The 20,621-nt window shown below is 41.1% G+C and overlaps 2 protein-coding genes across 5 annotated transcripts in view; both read left to right on the top strand.

Annotated features, from left to right (window-relative positions):
- Positions 1-16,280, top strand: part of IKZF3 (IKAROS family zinc finger 3) — a 75,521-nt gene extending 59,241 nt beyond the window's left edge. For 2 of the 4 annotated variants that reach the window (XM_011383030.2, XM_011383029.2), the window contains exons 7-8: positions 2,019-2,135; positions 11,555-16,280. In XM_011383030.2, the coding sequence (XP_011381332.1) occupies positions 2,019-2,135; positions 11,555-12,258 (821 nt within the window). In that variant the 3' untranslated portion in view covers positions 12,259-16,280. Of the gene's footprint in view, positions 1-1,563; positions 1,907-2,018; positions 2,136-11,554 lie in introns of those variants that run through there. The other 2 variants (XM_011383031.1, XM_011383032.1) reach the window with 2 other exon arrangements.
- LOC105307502 (60S ribosomal protein L30-like) lies at positions 15,740-17,190 on the top strand. Its single transcript, XM_011383027.2, has 2 exons — positions 15,740-15,795; positions 16,788-17,190. Exons 1-2 carry the CDS (start codon positions 15,740-15,742, stop codon positions 17,131-17,133), a joined length of 402 nt encoding a protein of 133 aa, XP_011381329.2. The 3' UTR covers positions 17,134-17,190.
- The last annotated feature ends 3,431 nt before the right edge of the window (positions 17,191-20,621 follow it).

The raw sequence follows: 20,621 nt of genomic DNA, 5'->3' as shown, positions 1-20,621 counted from the left end.
AATAGATTAAACTGGAGGCTCGGATTTATTTCTTTAGAACACAGAATTATTTTTGATGAGAAACTCACAAATTCTAGTAAATATGGTCAGTATTATCATCCTTTTCTCTTATTCATTTTTGGAGCTAGTTTCATTTTATTCCTGAATTTTTAAAATCCTGAGCTTTATAATTTATTGTGTAACAACTGGCATAGAGTTTTAAAAAATAAAACCAAAAACATACCCACAATAAAATGAAAACTAGTTAATACTTTGAATTCTCTTTTTCTGATTTGTCTTTTTGTTCTCTTGCCCTGACCATACTTGACAGTCTTGTTCATTTACTGCAGAGGCAGACAGCATTCTTCTCTCTGAGCAAGTCCATTTGCGATACTGAATGTCCGAGGGACCATAGAATTGGTGACATGATTTCCGTATATTAGAAACTCTTCACTCAGCAAACTACTCAATTACAAAATGAGCACTGACAATTTCTAAATCTGTGTATATATATAGTTGGGGGAAGAATTCCATTTTGCAATCATCACTTGCTTTTTACTCTCATCCCTTAAACTAATTTCATTTTCCTTAGAGACATTAGAAATATATGGATCCTTCGGTTTACTTATGACCTCTTGAAATGCTTAGTAATAAAACAGAGAGAAATGTCTGTTGTATCACAATATGTTTGCTTAGGGCAGCAGTGAGCAAACTATGACCCTCAGGCCAAATGTAGCCAGCAGCCTTTTTGTGTACAAGGGTTTTAACATTTTTAGAAGGTGGTGGGTTGGGGGAAAAAAAAAAAACAAAATGTAGAACAGAGATGATATGTGTCCCACAAAGTTTAAAATACCTACTATCCAGCCCTTTACAGAAGAAGTTTGCTGATCTCTAGCTTGGGCTAGCATCATGTGTTAAAGTTTAAAGCCTTATATTTAGAGCAGCTTATATCTCTTGAATTTTAAATTGGGTACTGCCTACTGTGCAAGGGTAAAGTATACTATATTTATTCCAGTTAACTAGTTGATTAGATATCCTTCTAGTGGTTCTCAATTCTGGCTTTGTTCTAAAGTCATGTGGAGAGCTTTAAAAATATTGTTGCCTGGGCCCCTACACCAGAGATCCTGATTTAATGGATCTGAAGGGGAAACTGGTCATAGATGTGTCTTCCATGCTCTTTAGGTGATTCTAATGTTCAGGCAGGTCTGAGAACCACAGGTCTACACCACTGGAAATATTCATAGACTGAAAATTAAACCATATTCTTAGGTAGTTTTTATTCACATTTTTCATTAGAAATGTAGTAAAGATGTATTATACAAACTGTTCTTTAATTTCAAGACAGAAGTATTGCTTAGGGAAATTTTAACAGACAATTTTTAAATGCGAAGAGCATATGAAACAGATAATGCAGAGCCCAGAGAAATAGAATTTTAAAAGATAGGAACTGAAAGGAGCATGATGTGAAAAAAAAAAAAAAGAAAGAAAGAAAGAAAGAAAAAAGAGAGAAAAAGAAAAAACCACTTAGAATTTCAATACACAAATCACTGAGTAGATTTCTTGCTGTCTGGGTAAGTGTATCTATTTTCAAAAGTGCTATTAACATAAACAGAGCTGTAAATCTGGGGCACTATACTTTTTTTTTCAAAGTTGTTAAGAAGAATTATATCAGTCTGCAGGTGTCACATGCAGTTACTCAGAATCAGAAAGAAGGCTGATCGGGGGTTAGAAGATCTCCATCTATCTTTTTGCAGCCAACCACGTCCAGGCTGTTTATTTAATACTTCCTCTTGCTAATGAAGGTACTTGTTGGGGATGGGTTGGGCTTTCCCATCTCAGCATAAGGACTGCAAGATTTGAATGTGCCCTTGTGCGGCTTTACTGACCACAGCAGGTCCCCAGGCAAGAATCTGATTAGTAATAACAGGTAACAAAAGAGTGTGCATCAGACCTCGGACCCTTTTCCTTTCGGTTTATTTCCTTTTCTTCCCCACTTACCAATGTGTTCTTTTCCATCTTTTTATATTTTTCCAAACCAGCAAGTGCCGAAGCAAGACACTTCAAAGCAGAGATGGGAAGTGAAAGAGCTCTCGTTCTGGACAGATTAGCAAGCAATGTGGCAAAACGGAAAAGCTCAATGCCTCAGAAATTCATTGGTAAGAATACAACCCTTTTTCCTGCTGTTGTTAGCAGATTGTTTGAATGAGATAACATAGGATGCTTACTATACAGGCCCTTCCTAGCTTAATCTCTATTAAAATAAGGTAATTGGTTTTCCATTGTACACATTTATTCTTTGTGATTCATTTTGATAACTAGAGCAAATAGAATAAGATATTTGAACTAAAGAAACTTAATGACTGAAGATGGGAGTACTTGGTGTTCAATTTCTTAAATAGAGTTGGTGTCAAAAATGCTGTTCCTTCCTCTTTATTCTGAATGACATATGTTGCATGAGAGAGTTTATGCAATTTACACCAGTAAGGTGTCCAAGATAACATTTTTGTAATCTTTTGTAATTATATTTTACAAGTTGGTTCCGTTATCATGCTCAAACTTTTTCGTGCTCTAAAATGGATTGCCATATTTTCTTGAATTTGATTGAGAATTGGCTTTAAGGGAAAGTGGTTGGGAAAACATAGATTGAAATAACGAGGTTTGCTATAGTCGTTTATCTTACTAGAGTTAATTTTTATGCCATTGGTTTTTACATTGTCAAAGAAACATAGCAGAAGGAGATGGCTAAGAAATAATGATGTCCATTAATGTATTGAGACTGCCGAAGGGCAGAGATATTTTGCTGAACTCTCCCAGATGTTTACATAAATGTGACCAGGATATTTAAAATAGATTTTTATTTGTAAAGTAGGCAGCTGAATTGAATGTATCAGTTTTGCTATAAATTGAAAGGCTGATATTGAACAAAAATAGTTATCACATGAAAATAGGCCTCCCTCAACACCAGTGATATTTTAGAAATCTGTCAGTCTCTTTTTCCAAAGCTGCTTGCTGCTGTTGATTTCTTATTCCAGTCCTTTTGTGTTTATTCTTTTCAATAGCTTTTACAGATAGTAAGTGCCTACGTTGTTTTTAAATCTGGTTAAATTTTATTCTGGTCTAGATAGTTTTTTTTACAGGAAGACATTGTATGTGAATTATAGACATATACTGAAAAAAAAACCCCATATATTTCAAAATTAGCTAGCTTGGTATTTATGCTTATTTATTTTATTTTGATTAGCTGAAAAGTGTTTGCCCCCTTTTAGTCACTTTAAGAATAAATTGTGTCAGACTAAAGTTGGTACATTTCAGTTTAGAGAGACCCTTTCCTCCTTACCATCTTCCATATGGAGTTAGGCTCAGTGGACCAATTGTGATTCCAAGACATTATCATAAGGCATTGCTCATATATCTTTTGAGCTTTACTTATATGAGGAGGTTCTGACTGGAGTGCAAAGGAAAACTTGGATTGTTATTCTATGCCATGAGTGTAATTTAATTTGGAGAAAGTTTTGACTCTAGAAATGGCTGGAGCTGATGTAGGGAGGGACATGGGGAGAAACAGGCAAGGAAAAAATGTAAAGTGACTTAATTTTGATCCAGTTATGCTCAGTGCATATTGGTATAAGAGAACTAAAATATGAGAGAAGATACCTATATATGAGAGAAGGTTCTTATAGCTGCCCTAAACCTATCATCACTGACCTAAAACCCTACTTAATATAATAAAAGTTGCACAGCTTTAAAAACATATGTGTCATATGTCCAAGTAAATGCCATTTTGCACATCGCATCAGGGATCCATGTTCCATTTGTTTGTTACCATTGCAACCAGAGGATTTTTCACTCCGTCATTTCCAGACTCATGAAAAATACTGATCTTGTAGATGCTGATTTCTCTCATCTTCTGAACTATCACATTCTCTCTGTGTGGAATCAGAAAACCCAATGGAGTTTGCCCTTGATTTGAGCTGAGGTGGCAATTTCAGGGCTGCGGGACCCTGAATAACTAAGGGAAATTTTCTTTTGTGTAAATTATAGTATAGTGCTGTAGGAAGAACACTGGATCAGAAGCCAAAAGACCCAGGTTCTGATTCTAGCTCAGTTATTTCTTAACCGTGTATCTTTAGACAAATCACGTAACTTTTCTGCACCTCTGTTTACTCACCTGTGAAATGAGGAGACCGATTAGGTGATGAAGTGATCAGGAAGATCCCTCCCAGCTCTATCATTCTACAAGTCTGAAATGAGTTAGAAAAGGCAGCAATCATGAATAGCACTTTGTATTTATAACTTCAGATAACTTTTTTCTTAAGGTTGTATAGCTATGGTGTTTATATTATGAACCGTATATATTTTAGGGTCTTTTTTAGGAAGATGAATCTAAGAAGAATCCATAAAACAGCTTTATTAGCTCAATATTCTTATATTTAACTTAGGGCATTACTATTTGTTTGTTTGCTCTTTCATCCATTCATTCATCATGAAATGGTTATAGGGCTCCTGCCACACACGTGATATTCTGAGCACTATTATAATCTAGCATTAGCTTATATCCTGAACCTTTGTTTTAGAGATACTTTTTGAAATCAAAGAAAGCTTTTGAATCGTTTAACTGAGTCACCTTTTTTGATAGAAAATAGTAATATCAAAGCGGAGGGAGGAACATTATAACACTGTGCAATGAATGTACAGGATGAAGTGATATAAAACATATGAGGCTAATGTTCTCTTCCTTCCTTCTTCTCTTCTTTCTCTTCTCTCTCCTATATTTCCTCTCTAAGGCACCATTTTCTGAAAAGATCAGCTGCCAGAGAACTGGCAATGGGTAAAGTGTGAAGGGAGAATGAGTCACTCCCTTTAATCCTACTGACAGTTGCACAGCCCTCAGACCAACCTTGGCTTCCCTGACCTCTTGAACTGTGAGGGTAAAGGTGAAATTATACCATCAGGTCAGCCTGATACTTTTCCAGCAGGCCAGAGAGAATTACCAGTAAGTAGCATTGTTCATCCATTAGAGACGAACTGAGGAAGAGGGACAGATTGGATTGTCTAAATGCATTTAGAAACACATCAAAAAAAAAAAAAAGAAAAGAAAAGAAAGCCTCTGTTGTAGAGTAAAAGTAAAATTAAATTACCCAAGCAGGAGAAAAATCAAATCATTTTCCCCTAATTCTCCAAGAAATTTTGTGTCACTTTCTCTAAAATGAAAAATAAGTTGACACATGTTCATTAGAAATCAGCATCTTTACATCATCAAAATAATCCTTAGTTTTTCAAGAACAAGAAGGCCTTAATTTTAAAACGCACCTAATCCTTTTAGGGGTTGTACTTTCTCTGAATCTTATTTTCCTGTTATAAACTTGTTGGACTATACTTCTAACTAGGCCATCTTCAAATACTTGGCTCAAAATAGAGGCCAGATTTCTCTCCTTGAGGGAGGAGGAAAATGACTGCATTTCTGCATATTTCTTTTTCTGATTTTCATTCTTTCTCCAAAAACAGATGTGTTATTCAGACCAAAGTGGTTACCATAGCATTTCCTTATTTTTTTAAATTTTTATGTATTACTTTATTAAAGGAAGTTTTCATGTTGAAAAGAACATGAAAAAAGATCTCACTCATCCGCGGTAAACATGTGAGTGAGGTTTTGACACTTCAACTAACACCAGCAGTTCTCCCTCTGAAGTAACTAATGAGAAATTGTCCGCTTTGGTTAACAGTGACAGGAAGCAGTTTTAATACCTGTTTCTGAGAGCACAAAGTATCTTCTCCCACCCCTTTCCAAGTGGCTGAAATCCATAATCCTATATGCATTACAAAGTTGCAGCATTTTAGAGCTTGAAGGGATATGAGGAACCACCCTGTGAAGTTCTTTTACAAAGGAGGGACAGAGGATGGGAGAGATGAAGAGGCACAGCCGGTAGGTCACAGAGCAGAGTCAGAGCCTAGGGCTATAAAGCACTGCAGTCCAAGGGAGATCACCCAGAGCACTGCATGTCATGTGTGTGACATGGGGGCTTTGGACGGGGACAAGTCTAGTCATTGAAAACTGGTGGAAGAAAAGCCCTGATGAGGGGTGTCTTCCCCTGGTGACTCCATCAGGACAGACAACATCCAAATAGCACTTCATCAAGTCTCACAGAGAACAAAAGCTTCTTCAGCAACAACAACAAATGTGGTCTCCAGCTCAGTTTTCCTCACTGCCACCCTCACAGCTCTCTCTGTTCTCTCTCCTTCCTGCTTCTTATTCTGTGGCACCCCTCTGCTTCCTCTCCCTGGAAAAAGTTGTTAGTCACTTTAGTCTCATTTAGATTGATATCAGAGCCATAATCATCATCAAATATTCCATTTATTCTACTTGCCTTTTTTTTTTTTTTTTTTTTTGGATATGTGCTTGCAGTAAGAGAGAGTAAGTGGTAATACACATGGGAAATTGTATGAAAGTAGCAGCAAATACATTCAGGTGGCTTGAAGAAACTTGAAGACAAAGAAACCCCGAATATTTCACATTACTTCATCATGATGATTGGAATTTTGGAACTGTATTCTTTTTATAATGTTCGAATCATTTTCCTCCCTCCTCACAAAAACCTTTCAGTGGCTCCCCATTGGAATAAAATCCAAACTACCCAAGCAGCCTGAGCCTTCTACAATCTGTCTCCAATTTACCTTTTCCAATTTTATCATTTCAGCCAACTAGTCCTTTAATTCAGCTACAAGGAACTACTCCCACTTCCATGTAATTGTTCCTCCATGCTCTCTGTCTGGAATGCCCACCCTCGTACCTGTCCATAAAAGTGTGTGTGGTCTACATTCCACTCCTCTGCTCTGTTCTCCCTCTGCACCCCAGGCAAGCTTGACAGTCTGCTTTTTGTGATATATATGACTGTCTCCACCACCATCACTACCACCACCTCAGATGACAAGAAGACTTTAAAAAAAGGAAGAGATTAACATTTGTCCCATGTTACATGTGGCATATGTGAGAAATGGTCTGTGTTTTTCTCTCTTCACTCTCCTGGCTACTCTATACTTGTTTCCACCACATAGTATTAAGGATACTGATTTGTAATAAAATTGTGTAAATGCTGCCTCTCCTATCGGATTGCAGTTATATCTCTATCCCTCAAAGCATCTAACACGGTGTGGTGGTGGTGGTGGTGGTGGTGATGATGATGATGATGATGATGATGATAGTAGTAATAAAAGATCTATCACTTATGAGTGCTTACATATACCAGGCACTCTGTTAAGCACCTAATAGACATCACAACTTGATGCATCATAGATGTTTCTTGAATGCATGGTGCTAGTCTATACGGGACAAAGCACAGTTGTTTTTCCAATGCTATGGGAATCATTCCTGGAGAGAATATGGAGTCACTACCTGCCGGTGGTGGGAATGTGTAGCCATGGGCAAGGTATCCGCTGGGAAACACTAGTTAACACTCAAACACATACTGAGATATATGGGCCCTTGATTTGCATCCTGGTCCTCCATTTACCAACTGAGCAACCTTGGCAACTTTATCAACCTGTTCGCACTTCAGGTTCTTCATCTGACTAAGATGATAATTCGTCTTAGGTAAAATGAGACAATATGCAAAGTATCTAGGACAGCACTGGGTATATAGTGGGAGCCCAATAAATAGTGGCTATTCTTATCAGTATTATATATAAAGCACAGTGCTAGGTACTGTGAAGTGTAAAGACCAGAAGTCAAAAGATTAGGGTAGTGGATCTTGTCCCTCGACCCCAAAGGTAGAGGTCTGAATCCACATGCTCAGTGAAGGTCCCTTTTAGTTCTAGGCTAGGATTCTGTACTTTGAAGTTGGCACTTAGAAGCCAACAACCATATGCCTTCAACACATAGCAGCAGTTCAGGTCAGGCAGTTGCTCAGTTTAAAGTTACCAAAGCCTAGATATTAGGAATCAACACCTTTAAAAAGAACCACAGGTAGGGAGTGCCCCAACCAGGCAGCCTTGGTTTCTAAACTTAGGACAAGCTGTTGCCATTTGTATTTTCATTGGAAGAAAACCTAATTCAGCCTGAAGCTGCTATCGTTAGTCATTCAAAGGTGTGGTATGATTTTGACTAGAAGCTGGACCAGACGCTCCATGCAGGTTTGGGAGCAGTTACACTCTTGTGGTTTGACTAACCTTTTTTATGAGTGTGTTACTAAAGAAACGTGAGCTGTTGGCTTTTCTATTACTGTAGCTTACCCCTTCTGAGTTTCATACACATTGAGTCATCGTGTCTACAGGTGACTGATAATCATCTGCACAACTCAAGTTACCGTAACTTGGAGATGAGGGGATCTGATGACTGCAGCGTGTGTGCACGTGAAGATCTGAGGCTCTCCCATCTTCTTAACAATGAACAATGGTCTGCATTAACCACAGAACTCAGTCACATATTTCCACTCGTCCAGGGGTTCATTTTCCTCTTAATGTTTTGCCTCTTACAACGTTAGCACTCAGCTGTTTTCTGACATATGCTGCAGGTGGGAAAATTATATTCCTAATTAAGTAAAGCCAACTCTTGGTAGAAAGGATAAAAGCAGAGTTTATGATGTGCCTGTCCCACCCTGGAAACTTTCTAGAGCCTCTCTGTTAGGTAGAAAGATTAAAAAAAAAAAAAATTTCTCAGAGACCCCTGGTATTTGGGGAGTGGAGTAGAGCTGGCCATATGGAAAATCATTAACAACCTTGAAAAGGCCAAGAAACCAAAGTTCATCATTTCTATGTCATGCTCAGGGGAATAAATATGTGTAACCTTAGCTGGCTTTCCTGTTCTCAGTCTTATTCTTCCAAGTAGCCTTGATCAAAGATATATCTAATCAGGAAGTTTAAAATGAAAACCATTGATTACTTTGGCAAAAGTCTACTTTTCTGTTGCTTTTTAATGAGTTGCCAAGGCAGGACATTGTTCTTTGCATACTTTTTCTCTCAGGTATTTGTCTAGAAATTGTCAGGTTTGCCTTAAGGTTGAGGATGCAGGACAAATGTGTGTGATTAGATCAGATCTTTTAGCTGGTCTTTCTTGCTCCATTTTCTCACTGTTCTGGTCCATCTCACACATTGCTGTTACATTACTATCCTGAAAATAACATTTTGACCACAAGTGTTCCTTGCTCGTGGGCATGTACTGGTTTGCTGTCTGTTCAAATCCAAACTCTATGGTCGGCCATTCAGAATGCCCATCATTTGGTCCTGCCATGTATTTTCTTTTTCCAATATCTCCCAAAATGTGGTATGCAAAGTGCCAGGAAGCCCATAGGGCATTAAAAAACCTAGATCCACAGTCAAGAAAATTATTTTCTATTTATCCTCTTTCAATCAACCTGATTATACTAAGGAGAAAGATTTAGACCTAACTTAATGTTAGTTGTCTTTAACACTAATCTCACACTTGGCAATTTCTGTTTTGGACAAAGAGAAAGGGGGTCTTTGTCTCCAAGTACTCACAGTAGTGTCGGATCAAAATTGAATCAATTGCTCTGTTTCATCGTCTTAACTTTTCATAGTTACCTATTTGTGGCAAGTGATTCTTGTTTTCCGTTTATGTCAGTGATCCAGAGTTTCCTTAAAAAATAGGTTTATTTTAGCAAGAGAGAATGAGAGAGAAAGAAAAGAAAAGAAAGAAAAGAAAAGAAAAAATGAGGACTGATTCAAACAAAACTAAAAACCCTGATGTTTAAGTCCTTTCTATGTGCCAGGCACTGTTCTAAGTGCTGATCTGTGACCCCGTGAGGTACATACGATTATTATCCCCACTTTACAGGTTAAGTAACTTGTCCAAGGTCATGAAACTCGTAACTGATGAGCCAGCATCGCATCCAGTCCACCTGATTCTAGGGCTCATGCTGTCAACCACACTACCCTGGTGTGTGAATATTGCAGAATGTGAAGGAATAAGTGAAGTTTGAGAAATACTTTATTTCATACTTCTTGATATTAGCTATAACCAGACTCTCTCCTTCCCTGTTCACGTCCTGCATAGTCCCACTTCTCTGCCTTCCTTCATGCTCCTCCCTCAATTAGGATGTCTCTTCTACCTCTCTGAAAATCTAAATCCTACCATTGCAACACTCTTCTCAGAATTTAGGTTTGGCAAGAATGCTTTTCCTTTCCCAACTACTCGTGAATTTTTTGCATTCTCATAACATTTAAGTATAAAATTTATACCAAGCCACCTTGCCCTTGCCTTATAATTCTTTTTGTAGAAGGTGTATTACTCCTCTGCTCAGATGCCTCAAACATGGCATTTAGAATAAAATCAAAGGCCTCTATAGAGCAAAGTGGCCATTTCACAACTTTTAACATTTATTTTTCTCTAGTTCTATATATATAGGTGTTATTTCTCTCCCACTAGGTTGGAGACATCTCAAGAAAAAGGAACTGGTTCTCCCAATCCTTTTGTTTTCTTGGATTTTTTTTTTTTTTTAATCACTGAACCCTTTACTGTATGGCAGTAACAAATTTTGGGACCACAACATGCCTAGGAAATGCTACAGAAGAGAGGATAAGGCTCAGCAAATCTCTCGAACCCAACATCTACAGAATGAAAAAACATTAGCAATAACTTTAGCCTCATTTCCAACTCTTGACATATCTTCTTTGCTTTCTCTTCCTTCTACCAGCCACTCATCACTGAGCACATCTGCCATCACTGCAGACCCCTCTCCTGCTTTCCCTGTGGCCAGAGAGCCTTTGTTTTCTAACACAACACCCACACGCCCTGGAGGTGGCTAAACTCTGTTTTCAAAATTTCTCAGCAGTTTGACAATGAGAAGTAGGAGAAGGTGACCACAAATAAATTTTTCAGTTAAGTGTGAGATAGGCCCTAATGATCACATGTGTATCAATGATACATTTTTTCAAGCAAAAGAATCACACACTTTATGAAAGGGACAAAGATCACGATCTTTCATCAAGAAGGCTTTTCTAAAACCTACATTTGAAGCCCTTCTACTTAAATCTCAGTCTGGTGACTGCTGTGTTTGGGGAGTGGCAAGTATAGGGAGTGGGTAGTTTCTGGGGCTATTTTTTCTATCCCTGTAGCTATTTAAAAAGCTGCCGAGGCCAGTCACTGAACATCCTCACTTGTAGTACTTCTGTCCCTTGGCTCCCTAGTGTTACAAACAGAAAATAACAAGCAAAATAAGAGTTTGGGACCTGACTGTATCTTATGAGTTCACACACAGTAGAAATGCCAATGCCCCCACGCTCCTGCACAGGGAGCCCCCTCTGAACCCCATCTTCCTGTTCTCTTGCTTTGTTTTCTCCAGAGTTCCCCTCTGATCTGAGCAGTGGAAACAACCCATGTTGTAGTTTCAACTTAATGACTCTCCCTTTTGCCTGCTGGCTTAATTTATTTTGACTGCCCAAACGTGTGCTGTCAACCACTTTCCCCTGAGACTTCAGCACCGTATGGAACCATTCTGCCAGGGCTGGGTGTTCTTGAGCAAAGCATGTCCTTCCTCACTTTTCAAGGACTCTGAAAAAGAATTTTATAAATGCTTTGTCTTTGTGTTTTTCCTTTTGTAACTCACTCTTTCACTTGTTCTAGGTGAGAAGCGCCACTGCTTTGATGTCAGTTATAATCCCAGCTATATGTACGAGAAGGAGAATGAGCTAATACAGAACCGAATGATGGACCAAGCCATCAATAATGCCATCAGCTATCTTGGTGCTGAGGCCCTGCGCCCCTTAGTACAGACACCACCTGCCCCCACCTCAGAGATGGTTCCAGTTATCAGCAGCATGTACCCCATAGCCCTCACCCGTGCTGAGATGCCGAATGGTGTCCCCCAGGACCTGGAAAAGAAGACCATCCACATGCCAGAGAAGAACCTCCCTTCTGAAAGAGGCCTCTCCCCCAACAATAGTGGCCACGACTCCACGGACACTGACAGCAACCATGAAGAACGCCAGAATCATATCTACCAGCAAAATCACATGGTCCCTCCTCGGGTCCGCAATGGAATGCCTCTTCTGAAGGAGGTCCCCCGCTCTTATGAACTCTTCAAGCCCCCACCCATCTGCCCACGAGACTCCATCAAAGTGATCAACAAAGAAGGGGAGATTATGGATGTGTATCGGTGTGACCACTGTCGAGTCCTCTTTCTGGATTATGTGATGTTCACTATTCACATGGGCTGCCACGGCTTTCGTGACCCTTTTGAGTGTAACATGTGTGGGTATCGAAGCCACGATCGATATGAGTTCTCCTCTCACATAGCCAGAGGAGAACACAGAGCCACATTGAAGTGAACATCTGGTCCCAGAGATGATTTGCGCCTGAGCATTCAACATCATTTTTAAAAACTGATACCCCACTTAACAAATCATCCTCAAAACAAACTCAGATCCAAATTCCTTCCCATACTATTTTTAGTGTCTAAAGGGCCATGTTCATATGGGCAACAGAGAAACGCTATCTCCATTCAAAAGTTGTTTGCAGATGTGTTACTACTTTTGTGACACCTTGTTTTCCTGTGAGGGACTCGATTTTTATATTTAAAAGCCAATGAAGTATTTGGTCATCATCTTTTGCATCAATAGAACAGGCATTCCTTGGAGTTTGTTGCCAGTCGAAAGAGTGTCCCAGTTTTGCTACACGAGACATTCTTTCTCAGATACATCAGCCTTACGTTCAAAAGTCTTTTGGTCATAAGCCAGGTCCACAGAAAAGAAAAACTGACCAGCTGACCTTGTTGGGAAGACTTGCCCTTCTGCACTTGACACAAGGCTGAAGGTTAGGATATAATCTCATCCTAATTAGAATCTAATAGTAAGGAAAAGAATAGCCATAAAATAAGTGTCTGTTACCAATGACTGAAGACCCAGTCACGGAGCATCGGATTCATTCTCATCACCTAAGCAAAAACAAAACAACAACCAAAAAAAACCAACTCATCTGATGATACTTCTGCTTCTACTGTTTACCCTCCCATCTCCAATTAAAAGCTGCTTTGGGTTAAACCAGTCATCTAGGAGAAATTCTATACCAGAACAACTCATGGTTTTAAATATAGACCATCATCAAAACTCCAGGAAGTTGTCCACTGTGGGCGATGGCATCCATTTCCTGTGATCAAGGTTGGCAGAGCTGAGTTCTGAGGGGAAGATGGTTTAGCAGCACCACCAGGGGAGAAAAAAAAAACACCTACCTGAAAGTTCTTGGTCTCCTTCCTGGCGTATTAGTATAGAGCTCAAAGCAAACTTGCAAACAATTCTTTGACCAAAAAAATACCAAAGAATCCAAAAAGTATGACTTAGTCTTCCCCACCCCACAAGAGAGGACTCAGGGATAGAGGTCAAGAATGTTGTTTAGATCAGAGCTGAGCTTCGCAATGGGATGAGGAGGGGAGCAGCTCTGCTGGAAGGTTCTTCTTCATCAGGCAGGTTGGGTTCCCCCTACTCTCATTTTAAATGGAGCTGCAGTATCCCACAAAGATTCCTGAAAGTCTGATCTTAGTTCTGCAGATGTGTTGGTCATCTCTATCCTTAATTATGGGAGGCATCCTATCAAGGAAAAGTGCTGCAATAGTTGTAAAATTAGCACTGGAATAGGAGTCACAAAATCTGTTTGCTAATTCCACATTTGCCCCAAATTAGCTGTATGACTTTGGGTAAATCATTTAACTCTTGAAATTAAATTTCCTCAACTGTTGAATAAGAGTTGGATTTAGATGTTCTCTAAGGTCTCTTCCAGCTTTAAATTTATATAATTATGCAGTAACCAGTTATTTTTTAAAGCTCTTAATGTATGGGTACTGGAAACCCACGGATATTTGAAAAAGTAAGCATTTATGCAGCATTAAGTATTAAGCAGAAGAGTCTGTATATGAATTCTGTTTCACATATCTTTGGTGTGAAAATGGTAGTGTTAAGTTTTTCCTTTAACCACTGAGTTGTGAATGTGAAGAGGGTGGTGGGGAGGAACAAAAAACAGGAAGGTATTTTGATCTTGCCCCAAAGTGTACACACAAACTGGCACCTGCAGCTGCTTGCCAAAGACTTTTTATTTTTTTTTATTTTTTTTTACCTTTTTAGGGACTTGTGTTAGGGAAAATAAATTCTGCTTCCAGGGACAACTTCATGGAGCCTATTTACAAATTAAGAGTCAGCTTTGTGAACATTTCTTCCAGAGCCAAGAATCCCCAATTCCTGGTAGATTAGCGTTTTATGTATCTGCCTTGATATTTCGAAAGGGCTTATGCATCAGGCTCAAACACAACTTGTTATATGTGCTGCCAGTAATTAAAATGTTCCACCTCAGACTGCACAAATGGCTTATCCCTCTTTGTAGCATGGCGTCTGTCTCAGGAAAAAAGATTTTGTGAAATTCCATGGCAACAGTCCCAACACGTTGGAGATTTCAGCTAAAAGACAAGATATATTTCGGTGTGTAGTCTTCAGTATATCACTGTATTTCTGTAATCCTAGACTCCAAGCTGCTTGGAGCTGCCATGTTGCTTATACCCATTGTGAAAGAGAAGCTACTTATTATATTCTTGAAATGTCACACATCCTGTTGACTCTTCAGGGAACAAAAGAAGAGAAATTAGAAGGATTAGTAGAAAAGAAAGCTAGGGAAAGGGAGCGTTTCCGCCAGATTAATGGGAAACTCTTCGCTGAAGACACCAACTTTTGCACCTTGAGATAGTGAAACTAAGGCCCATCCCACCCACCCAGGGACACTTTTTGTAAATATGACCCTCATTTTCCCTGTGACTAATGGGTTTTCTGAATGATTTCCAAAGGCTGTACTTTCATTGTAGCATTCTGAATCTAGACGGAGGCATATCAAGTCCAGAGAAAATTTGTATGTGGAAGCATTCTTAAATCTTACAGTTGAACTAAGTGGTATGTAGTGGTTACCACCACACAGGTCAACACTTTCTTCTATAGGCACTCCTTATACTAATTAATGACCCCCACCTTCCCTCCTACCCGCTAAGGGTGGGTGAAGACAGTGAAGAAGAATCTTAGCAAGATGCTGAGAGAAAAAGGTGGCCGGACTCACATCTGAAGTCCCACAGCAGCTTCAGACAGCACGTTTGCTTTCTCAGCCAGAGTCCCCCTGAACAGGAGGCTTGCTGGTCTCTCCTTCATTGTTAGGCCTCCCGCCTCACCCTCAGGAAGCCACAATCTGAGAAACAGCCTGCCCCTATGAGAAATTCCCTTGCCGCCAAGGTGACACAATTGGGGTGAGGATGGAAAAGAAAGAGAACTGGTTCTCCAGATTTCCTTTATCACTGAAGTGCTGCAAAGGTATTTCCTCCTGGCAGAGAACTAAATAGAAGTGTTCCCCCATTACCCTCCACCGCCATCACCAGAGGAAAAAAAAGATAATAAATCTAGCAGTCTTTAGATTCTTTACTTAAGTCACTCTCCCAAAAAGATATTTGCCTTGATACAGATAAGCTAGCTAATCTTGTGCTTTGTTACCTCTGAGCTGTTCCTGACTCAGCTTCTGATTTTGTCAGTGACAAAATTTCTCGCCTTTTAAATGCAGCACTGAACATTTTGCTAGGCCCATACTCACAGTGGCCCAGATATAAAATGACCTCAGATTTCTTTTGCAAAAAGAAACGTTTAAGAACACAAAATTTTACTTGGTCGAAACACTGTGTTAACAAAGCTCACATTAACATAAAGTTTTCCCAAGTAGATTTCCCAAGTAGAATATTTTAAGGGGAAAAGAAGTACTTCCGACATATTTCTCAGGGCAGGCAATAAGACCGTAATGGAAATGTTAACTGTCCAAAGTGCTGGCTTTAACGTGTACCCTGCTGAAAGCAGGTCTGCCGGTCTGATCTCCGGTGGAGATCTGGACACTCGGGAACACCCAAGATTTGAGCCCTCAGAGATATCTAAGCTTTTCTCAGACTCAGAATTAGGACTTGTGAGCTCAAGAAGGGGAAAGGAAGCAGAATGATGAAAATTTTGTCCTAGAAAATAGCATCAAGCTGTAGAGAAGAAAATAAGAGGTATACAGTGGTATTTCTTTTCTTTTCAAGAGTTGGGAACTAATTTTGTGCTCAGGATTACCCTCTGCAGGCAGTTCAGAAAGAGCAAAATGACTGGTGATGTAAGTGCCTGTAAAGAGAACAACTTTTGACCTGAAACCAAAGGCTAGACCTGGGCCACCCTAGCCAAAGGACTCTGTTCTCTAAGGCTAAAAGGACTGAACAGTTCTGAGAATTATGAGTGAACCCAAAGCTGGGGACTGCCGCCTCTGAGGACTGTGGACTCAAGGTGTAGGCTTTGAATCTGTGTGAGCTCACAACAAAAGACTGTACCTCTGTTTACCCAAACTGTATATACTCTGTACCCCAACATGCCACCGGTACGATAAACAGATCTTTGTACTTTGAAGAAGTTGAAAGCAAGTTTCCTCTAAATATTAAAATAGTAGACTGTCTTATACATTGATATTATTTGAAACTGGAATGTTAATATTTTGATTAAAAAATGTAAGGTCATAACAATATCTACCTCTCAAGGATGTTGTGAGGTTTTATGTAATTGTCTATGGAGTAATGTTACTTTTTTTTAAGGGGCAGGGGGATTATGTTGGATAATTGCAAACTTTCCACTATATGTACTGTATCTGGATTTAAAGACATGGAAAATATTCAAAAACCATACTAGGACCATAATAGTAATTCAGTTGCCAATGGAGGCAACTGATATCTAACACGGTTTCCTTCACGTTTTAATGCATCAGAGTAAAGAATAGCAGCCATCTTGGCGGCTGCTCTTGGTTGGGGGCCGTCCTGCACCTAAGGCAGGAAGGCGGTGGCCGCAAAGAGGATGAAAAAGTCCCTGGAGTCCATCAACTCTAGGCTCCGACTTGTTAAGAAAAGTGGAAAGTACATGCTGGGGTACAAGCAGACTCTGAAAACAATCAGACAAGGCAAAGCGAAACTGGTCATCCTCGCCAACAACTGCCCAGCCTTGAGGAAATCTGAAATAGAGTACTACGCCATGTTGGCCAAGACTGGTGTCCATCACTACAGTGGCAATAATCTTGAATTGGGCACAACGTGTGGAAAATATTGCAGAGTATGCACACTGGCTATCATTGAGCCAGGTGATTCCGATATCATTAGAAGCATGCCAGAACAGACTGGTTAAAAGTAAATCATGCAAATTTTTTTCTTTAATAAAACTGGCCAGAGCTTGTTTTAAAAACTAAAAAAAAAAAAAAAAAAAAAAAAAAAAAATACCAAACCTTAAAACCTATGTGATTTAACTGTTTGCTACAGGTACTTCATGGCATTGCAGCCAGGGAAGTAGAAGAGCTTTGTTCCTACACTGTCTTACAAGCCCCCAGCCATTAATTCCCCAAGCAACTTAGTTTCCTCAAATGGTCCTCACTGTCCATATGTCCATTGACCCACTCTAGAAAGCCTGGGAAGCAGTCCCATAATGCCACCCACCTTCTTCCAAGCCCATGCAATGCATCTGTGGTGCCTATTTCATATTCTGAGTGTAAATGCAGCTTTGCTTTTTTTCTCCTAAAAAGACTGAGAACAAACATTTTAACATGTTAGGAAAATGGGGCAGCCTTAAAAATGACTGATCCCATTGCTAGTGACTCATTTATACAAGGACTCTTCCAGATTAGCAGACAAGGCCTTTTTGGTGGGCCTGCTTCTGTGGGTTCACAGAAACCAAATTACTGTGGGTTGCAAAGAATTAGCAGGTCATTTGAAAAGCAGACATCCCTTCACCCAGACTGTGGTTTTGCATGCTCAGGTTCTCAGTCTGAGCTTTGGTGAAGGATCATTTTGGCTGCTGGAAAAACCATAGCTTATTTTTAATTTCTGGTTGCCAAAGCCGCCACACGTGTGGTCTGTGGATGACCCTTGTCTGCAGAATGACGGGGCAGGAAGGGAACGTGGTTTGGGGCTCAGGGTGGCCTTTGCACCAGGAGCGAGGGAGGGAGACCTTGCAGGGGGGTTTTGACACGGCCTGTGCTCACAGCCTTCTCATCTGGGTTTCTCAGAAATGCACTCCCTACCCAGCAGTGACTTTCCCTCTTGATTTCCCTGAGTTTTACCTGGAGTCCAACCATTTGGAGTACTGTAAGGTGCCTTACTCTCCTTAAAGAGTATTTAAAGAGCTTCTTAAATGTAGCAGCGCTAACCTTGCCAGAACCTTAATGAGTGCCTCCTCGCATCCAAAATGGCCCTGCTGATAGTTTTCAAAGTTTCTTTACCATGTTTGATTTTTACATTGAAAAATAAAAAATACTGGTGTGTTTAAAATTAGTCATTGTGCATGTCTATCATTTGTAGTTGCTGCTGTCAGAAAACGGAAGGGTTTAATTCTGCCTCTAGGAATATTTCTTAATTTAGCTCCTCTGGCTATTGTTTCAAGTCCACGTACTAGGATAAATGGAATTATCACCAAAATAAAGCATCTCGCCTGACGCCTTGCTGACCTGCTGTTGGTATCTCGCTGCTGGTTCCTGTACCCTCATAGTGAGGTTCCGATTCCACTGGTCCTTAGTTCACTGAAGGGACTGGAAGAGGTTGGGGTCTGGACTTGACAAGATTAATAACTGAGCACAGTGTCTCCCAGTTCCAAGACACAACTCTACCCTCCCCCCAGGCAGGGATGGTTTCTAAAAGATAGACAAGTTCTGACTTTTTCATCTCTGGGGTCTCAAACGTCCCCATTGGGAAACTCAAGCTACAGTTGCTGAACCACATTTGAACATAGTCTTTAGACACGTGGACGCCCAAACCCAAGGTATTAGAGGAAAAACTCCTGTGGGAGAATGGCCTAGGGATCATGCATCCTTCTCCCTATCTTGGTATCATTTGTTCTCTCTTAGAAAAATATCAGAAGAGAGTCTGAGAGGTAGTCTGTTCTTTTGCTCAGCCTCATCCAAAACACCTTCGCTTTCCCCTCTCCCACGGAAGAGGCAGGAGGAAGACATTTCTGAGGTTTAGGAGTAGCAAACATGGGGCCAGGTGGGCGGCAGCTTTCTCTGGCTCTACCTGCAGCACCATCCCCTTCCCTTTAACAGCACCAGACTTTTGGGAGGATCTCCAGCAGGTTTTCCAGCCTCACCACTGGGCAGGGAGAGAGGATCGGCACTGCAGCCTTTGTACCGTAACGTTAAATACACTTAAAAATGGCCTCTCAGTAGCTGATTTTCAGCCTTGGAGAGAATAGCATGTGGCTGTCCCTATTCCCATTCCCTTCCCAAAGTAGAAGCAGCTCAGGGAGAAAAGAGGGAGACTGGGATCCTCTTTGTCAATGAGCAGTAGAGAGAGATCCACAGCTGGCTGGTGTTGGGCTTGGGGCTGAATAAACTTCCAACCTGAGGACAGTTTCCTTTCCTAATTCTTGGGAACTAATTTGATGCTTTAGAGAGTGGTGGGCCTGGCAATGGAGGCCACCCCACACCTGCACCCTCCTCCTCCCCCATCACTCAACACAACCAGGCCATTCACACAGGCTGCGGTGCCCAAACCTCCACCTGCAGGCAACTGCCACCCAAGGGCAGGCAAGGGAACAAGGACTTGTCTTCCCTGCGTCATGTCCCGCTAGCAACCAGAGTCTGAGGAAGAGAGGAGGTGAGGGCTCTGGGAAGACTAGGAAGCTGAGGGATGGTGGAGGAATACATGCAGCCCAGGACACAAGTTCTGGCTGCAGAACATTCCCGGGTCAGACAGTTGTTTGCATAAAAGCCAAAAGCCACTGCACCTGGGGTGGGGAGGCCCTCTGGGGAGGTACTCCCTGGCTTGGGGGAGAGGGGGGAAGGAAGGTGTCATGGAAAGTCCCTGAAGGACACGGGGTGTTGAATTTGCTGTGGTTTTGTTTTTAACTCTGTCTTGACCTGTGAAGTAGGCAGCTGCCTCCCTTCCCCCAAAATAACAGACCTTCCCCCAGAATAACACGAACATACCCAAGGAAAGAGCACTGTAGTGGAAAGAATGGAGGTTAGAGGACCTGTGGGTGATGTAAACTGCCCCCCTTCCCCAGGACTGAGGGGGCAGGAAGCCCCAGAACAGTCTTTTCCCATAACCTCGCCTTCCCCCTCAGCCCCCCTGCCCCTTGGCCCAGAAGAGCTGCCTAGTCAGATAAACCACAGCCCTGGGGGTGGCTGATGGATGGGAACTAGGGGGGCAGATGCCACCTCCTCCCCCAGGCTGGTCCTTCCACTGGCTCAATCCCCATGCCACCCCCGCTGGAATTACATTCTCAGCACCTCCATCTCCCTCTCACTCACAGACCCTAACTCCTGCCCTTCCCAGACGTGTGTGTGTGTGTGTGTGTGTGTGTGTGTGTGTGTGTGTGTGTGTGTGTGTGTTGGGGGAAAGCAGGCAGAGTCAGTGACTCCAGAAAAGCTCTGAAGTCTCAGTAAAGAATGAACTGCCTGGTGCAGACTCCAGCTGAGTAATTGGACTCCTGGGTTCCAGTCCCAGCCCTGCCACTCTCTGGGTGACCCTGGGCACTTTGCTTTCCCTCTAAGGCCCTGATTTTTCTCTGGAGTCAGATTTCTGAAGTTTCTTCCTGAAGAGACTTAGCTTGGCCTCAATCCCATTACTCCAGCCAGGCCTTCCTTCTTAAATCCAGAAATAGTAAGAGAGGTCCTGTTCCCTCTT

Source organism: Pteropus vampyrus, unplaced genomic scaffold, assembly GCF_000151845.1.
Source record: "Pteropus vampyrus isolate Shadow unplaced genomic scaffold, Pvam_2.0 Scaffold503, whole genome shotgun sequence".
NCBI lineage: Eukaryota > Metazoa > Chordata > Mammalia > Chiroptera > Pteropodidae > Pteropus > Pteropus vampyrus.
This window is presented reverse-complemented; position numbering and strand designations above follow the sequence as displayed.

What these genes read in the sequence shown, in the direction of transcription:
- LOC105307502 (XM_011383027.2), top strand. Translation starts at nt 15,740, where the DNA reads ATGGAAATGTTAACTGTCCAAAGTGCTGGCTTTAACGTGTACCCTGCT. An exon ending in GTGTACCCTGCTGAAAGCAG is followed by an intron (nt 15,796 to 16,787) that starts GTCTGCCGGTCT and finishes CACCTAAGGCAG; the next exon opens with GAAGGCGGTGGCCGCAAAGA.